General features: G+C 45.8%; 1 protein-coding gene across 1 annotated transcript in view; it reads right to left on the bottom strand.

Annotated features, from left to right (window-relative positions):
* Nucleotides 1-4,642, bottom strand: part of FECH (ferrochelatase) — a gene marked incomplete at its 5' end in the record, with an annotated part of 14,697 nt that extends 10,055 nt beyond the window's left edge. Inside the window, 3 exons of the mRNA XM_010292034.1 lie at nucleotides 2,638-2,786; nucleotides 3,169-3,288; nucleotides 4,537-4,642. Of these exons, the coding sequence (XP_010290336.1) occupies nucleotides 2,638-2,786; nucleotides 3,169-3,288; nucleotides 4,537-4,642 (375 nt within the window). The remainder of the gene's footprint in view (nucleotides 1-2,637; nucleotides 2,787-3,168; nucleotides 3,289-4,536) is intronic.
* Between the last annotated feature and the right edge of the window lie 1,547 nt (nucleotides 4,643-6,189).

Below are 6,189 nucleotides of genomic sequence, written 5' to 3'. Positions count from 1 at the left end.
CCCTACCCAAGGGTGGATTCCTACTATGCCAACTAATGTTAATTAGATGTTAATTAGGACAGTTCAAAGTTGAATAGTTGTGTTCCCTCTGTGGTTATCTTGTTCCTTCCCTCAAGGTTGCGCGCCTTGTTAACTGCTCACAGAGACTAAACAACACTCCCAGCTTCATTCCTCGCATACCTTCAACGACTTACTGTCTCTCCCAGCTTTTGTCAAAGCAGTGATGATTCACTGCCTTTTTTTGTCTGTCCCATGAGAGACAAGACAGAGAAGATGGCCATCACCCTTGAGCTGCAACATGAATGTGGAACTTTAATTTCTAGTCCTGCCACTCACATTTATTAATGCCATGGTTTTAATGTCACATAGCAAGAAACTGTAGCATAAAAGGTACTGTAAGTAAATGATCTACTACCTTCCACAAGCAGCAGAAGAGAAACAGAGTTATAGCTGCTAACTGAGCAACAATACAAGCTGAAGTCAAATTCAACTACTAACCAATCTGGAAGCAGTTTAGCTAAACTGGTGCAAATTCCACCACGAAGCTATTTAACCTGGGTGAAAAATGGCTCGTGTCAATTTGGTTAGATGTTTCAGGAGGGAGGATGAACGTGGCTGAATCACAGCAAATTAACATTATGCGAATGACCACAGCTGCCTGGGTTTGCACACCCAGCCCAGTGCAACTGCATGGTAAAACGTGTTAGCTGGAAGCCCTTAGTACAAGGACATTCACAGAAGTGTCTATGCCCCTCTCCCATCACACTAGTGCTACCAGGTAGCTTGGCACAGGGTAATCCATACACGTCAGCTCCTCGCTGTGAGGGAGCAGGGTGCAGAGAGAGTCTGTGATCTGGAGAGAGGGGAGCGAGGTTGTATTCACCTTTCAAGTTTTATCACCAAGAACTGGCAAGGACAGCATGCACTTCCACCCACGGCAAGCCATTAGGCCTTATCTCCTGCTCATGTCCTCGGGTGGGGCTTGCTCCTATCACTCAACCAAGCCCCGCAATGTTCAGCTAGGAAACTTTGTGCTTTCTTCCAACCGACCTCCTCTTCAGTCCTGAAATCAGGCCTAAGTGGTGTTAGTTCTTTTATCCATTATTCCATTAATCTGAACAGATTCAGACAAAGTTGCAAAAACTGTGGCTATATCCAAGCAATACTTGCAGAGGGACATTTCAGAGGAACGAAAGGCACCTGTGGCTTTGGATAACAGTCAGACTCCCAACACCCTCCCATGCAGTCACCTATTCCTTAGGCTCAGGCTGGCATACCAAAGGCAAATACAAAAGGCTTTATAGGGTTAAGTTCTGGCCTCTGAGCTGTTCTATGTCAGGCAGTCCCTCCACAGCACCCTGGCCCAGCAGGCCCTGAACAGGGAAGGGCACTGGGAGGAAGCAGCAGGAGCAGGGAACGCTGCGCTGTCCTCCGAGCCTAACTGCTGGCTACTGCGAGTGCGTGGCAGCTGAATGATGCCGTCCTGCAGCCAGCTGCAAGGAGCAGCCGTGAGAAGGTGGCCATGCACTTCACAGCAGGAGATCCCACCCCGCTGTGAAACTCAATAGCACCGGTGTGCAGAACATGAACAACCAGGAAACCCTAGATCGACAGACATTTTTTACTCTGCGTGTGCACACACATGGACAGCCTAAACGGATCATCATTCTCACACTCTACCCCTTCATAAAAGAGAATTACATGAGATTATACGGCCACTGCCAATGGTTACACATCTCCACCTCATTTATGCTAGTGAGAATGCCGCTCTGAACACCATTCTCCCATGCCTGCCTTATTTGTTCACAGGAAACACATTCTCCTTTCTTAAAATCTAAGGCTCAACCACTTGTCTTCAGCATAGACTTCCAAGCTCAAGCAGGGTGTACAGGGCAAGGCAGGACACCTGCAGTCGTACACACCAACAGAGATTCCTGTCATGTAGCTTTAGCCATCTGAAAATAAGATACTTTGTCTATCATAGTCATCTAGCTTTCTTCCTGTAACCAAAGGGGAGAGGTAAGATCCCCCCATCTTTGATAATGACCTTAGGATGAACTGAATCACCTTCTCTCCCAGCCCTACTCTCTCTCAATGAAAGAGGGAGCAGAAGCCACCAGTTCAGGCCAAATGCCCAACCTCCTGACGGCGGAAGTTATGCAAGATGAAACATACCAAAAGCATCTAAGGGTGGACTTGCCCAGGGCAGCATTTAAGCCAGTTACCTTGGGCACAGACAGAAGTGGCAGCTGGACCACAGCACACACTGGATCCAGCCCCAGAAGGTGGGTGAATGTTTGGCTCTTGGCTTTTGGTGCTACAGTGTCACTGCAGATTGAATGAGTACCTACGGTACTCTCCAAAATCAAAGCCATTCTCCAATGCAACCACAGAAGTGACCACAGAAGTGACCACAGCACAAAAATACATTTGCATAGGTGGGAACCACATGCTTTTGCATATGCTGAGTTTTTAACGAGTAAGAACTTCTGCAATATCTTTGTCATGAATTCCTGGCAGGACTGAGAACACCATTCACACTCACAACAAAAATGGAGAAGCAAAAGCTGCTTTACAAGCATATACTTTCAGCACATGAAGCAAAAGAAACTTTTAACAAGCACAGTAAATAAGTACCGGTGTGAGGAGACATGCTGTCCAGCAGTTTCACCATGCCTTCTCCCTGCACTGCTGTCCACTTCTTGATTGGTGATCCACCTCCAATCCTGCTGTACTGCTCCTGGATTTTCGGTGTGCGGCGTTTGGCAATGAATGGTGCTAATTTACTGAAGCATTTAAAAGGTACACATATTAATATCATAACCCAAATCACCATGCCTTTCCCCAAATCTCTACGCCACAGTGGGTTTTCCGTGGCAATCTCCCCAAATTATAGAAAACCAGCATTGCATGGCTTGTTTAATGTTATATTCCATCACCCTTCCCAAACTTACTAGGTGACAGGAAACCACAATTTGCAATCAGAAGAGAACAATTTTGGCACGCCTATTTCCAGTGAATTATAACACTCTTTCTTGCACTGACTGGTCCCAAGATGAAACAGTCTTAAGAAATCCTGATATAAACAGAAGTTAAATGTCCAAGTGTACAGCTAAGACAGCAACACCCAACACTGACTGTTACCCAGGAGTTCACAGCGTTTCTCACTTTTGAGCTGGAAGCGTCATCAGATCTCTGTCCAGGAAGAGACGAAGTAAGAAATCATGCACATCATCCAGCCGTTCTGGACCTCCCATGTTTAACATCAAGATTCCTGTTTTAGGTTTCCTATGGAAGCAAGAGATATTTCAAATTCTACTGCTTTTTATTTTATTCTACTGCTTATTATGATTATTATGAAACAACCAGCTTATCCTTCTGCATTTGCCTTTTGCAAAAGCAGCATCCTATTTAGAAGCTCATCCTGCTTGTGTAAAAATAGGAACTACAAGCATGAATAGCCAGAGAACAAGTATTTACATGATCTTTACTTTTTTTAAAAAAAGTAATCACTTTGCAACACAGAGTTTAACTGGAAATATACTGAGAAAATTATCTCGCAGCTGAAGGCTGTAAGGGAGATTATAAAACAGAGTCTAAGGAACTATCTCAGCTGAATGCTAGCTGTAGATTCCAACCAAACTAAGCATCAGCTTCCACAGAAAACAAATGAGCTACCCACACATGTCTTTATTACTTTGGAGAAACATCTCATCTCCCAAAGCAGTGAAAGCAGCAAGGAGCCATTCTACAGATAAAATAAGTACAGGGTTGGTTTTTGTTTGGTCTGTTGTTTGTGTTTTTTTTTTTTCCACAGTGGGTTTTCTCTCCAGGTGCAGGTTGGGCACACTGCTCTAAGGATAACATCCCTCCCAGCACAGTGGAGCGGAGCAGATGGCAGTATCAGCTTTTACAGGAATGGCTGCTGATCACAACCCTCACCCAAGCAGTGGATTTCCCCATCGAATCGTTTCCCCTGCCCGAGGGAGCCCAGTGACCAGGATCTCTCGTCTCCTGAGCAGACAGAGCCAAGGCTGCACAGGGAGCTCTGCTCTCCTCTTGTTAAAGCCAAAGTCTTACAAAGGGGCACTGAAAGGAGCCTATGCCTGCACCGATGGGTCGGAACCTCAGTTTCCATTCCCTTCCTCCTGGAGCATCTGTCAGGAGGTTGCCGAATAAAACCCAGGAAGTGGGACCCAGAACCTCAAGTAATAATTACATCCTACTGTTTGTTCTTCTACCGCTTCTGCACTGCCTCAGGCCTTACCGTGGGCTGCTGCCTCACTGCATTCTGCAGAGCGCAAGGCAGGCAATCCTTGCCCCATAGAATCATGAAAATGAGAGGCTCGGTGAATGCAGCCAGCCAGATAAAAGCAATTACGCACGCACAAAAAAACCCCCTAGATCAAGCCCTGTGACTGCCATGTCTTACTACATAACCAGCTACGTATGCAGGTAAAGCAGCGTCCCATATCAGAGAGAGACAGAGGGCAACGACAGCAGGTCACACCCACCCAGACCTCACAGCAAACTTACCGCACTTCTGGCTGAATTTGAGGTTTTGTGCTTTCTGTCACTGCAGCCGCAGTTGCCTGACCTCTCCATCGTACCGGGACCCTCAGCTGACTGCTGCTTTTTACAACTAGAAGAAAGATAACAGCACATTGATAACCTTGCACCAGGATGAGGGCCCTCTTCACCAGATAGGCACTAATCCCTCAACAGCTACACAAACACACTTGGCAGCACTGCGCTGCTTGGCATTTTCTCCCTTAAGCTCCAGGTCGTGGAATCAAAGAAAGTCATGAAATTGCAAGCTTCTGCCCTTTTTTAAACAGTCTGTACGCTAACAGCTTCTCAGATACCAGGCACTAACCTAAAACCAAACAAAAGCCTCACTAGTCTTTAAGTTCCATTCATAAGTCCAAAATAACTAGGGACAACACAAGAGAAACTACACAGTGCTGACACACTAAGTAGGTCAAGCTATGTAACTCCTCATGGTACAGACAAACTCTAGACAAGCAAAGAATTTCTACACCACCACTACCACGTAACTTAGACATTTGTTAATTTAGGGTCTGCAGCAAACTTCAGCAACAAACATTTGAGCCGTAAGCACACATCTCCTTAGTTTGACCCTGTGTCGGGTACGCTAAGCAGAAGTCTCAGAACCGTTTACCCAGGGATGTGGGCAGCCTTCTTTCTCACTACCCAGCTAAGAGACTTCTATTATTCCTGGATTTCAGCATCAGCCAAGATATGGCCCAAAACCAGGATAATTTACTTCCCACATGCTGCTTACAGTTTGCTTTTTGAAAAGCACACTTTGTTTTCCTCAGGAGTTCATAGTCATTACATGGTATTTTTCAGCACAACAATAGTGTGAATTGCCCAAGATGAAAAAAATTGTTAAATTCTGCATCCCTGGCTCTCCAGCAATTGTTTGGTGTGACACTTCCCTCATCAGACTGCAGGAGTTCAGCAGCAATCGAGCCCCAATAGCACAGACGTCCTCAGCAGCTGATCCACCCACTGAGCAGAGCATCTTACAGTTCACAGTTCCCTGATAACATCCTGAACAGATGCTGAACACCCTCAAAAGCTGCTGAAATCAATGACAGTGAAAAGCATCTTGCAAATCCAGCTTCTTGCTCAGGATTAAGAGTGTGTAGCTGTGGATGCCTGTGTCTGCAGTGATATAAAAGGCTGCAAACTAAAGAACTTGAATTCAACATCGCTGATGCCTGAAGGACTCTTTCCAAAGATTTATGTTCTTCTTCCAGCTCTTATGTTATTTTTCAAAGCACTGACACCGTATGTAAATTACATAGAACAATAAAAAGAGAAGTTTCAATGGCTGTATTGATCCTTCCGTACTGTAAATAAATATCGGAAAGCATTTGTTTTACTTAAGGTGAGGTTTATGCACATTTCTATCTGAACCACAAAGCACATGACACAGAACGCATGGGATGCACGACGACGACGATTCCAACTTGCTGGAACGCTGGTAGAAGTGTTCTTTCCTAAGTTTTAGAAACGGTAAAACCGCATTAGCCTCCGGAGCCGAGGCGCGGGAGAGCTGCGTGCCTGTGCTTCCACTGCTCTCGGGGTAAGCACACCGGTGCCTCTCGGCAGGTCACGGCAGCAACCGGGTAACGCGCTGTATTTAGAGAGAGCGAGGGA

The sequence above is a fragment of the Phaethon lepturus genome, unplaced genomic scaffold (assembly GCF_000687285.1).
Source record: "Phaethon lepturus isolate BGI_N335 unplaced genomic scaffold, ASM68728v1 scaffold52837, whole genome shotgun sequence".
Classification (NCBI taxonomy): domain Eukaryota; kingdom Metazoa; phylum Chordata; class Aves; order Phaethontiformes; family Phaethontidae; genus Phaethon; species Phaethon lepturus.
This window is presented reverse-complemented; position numbering and strand designations above follow the sequence as displayed.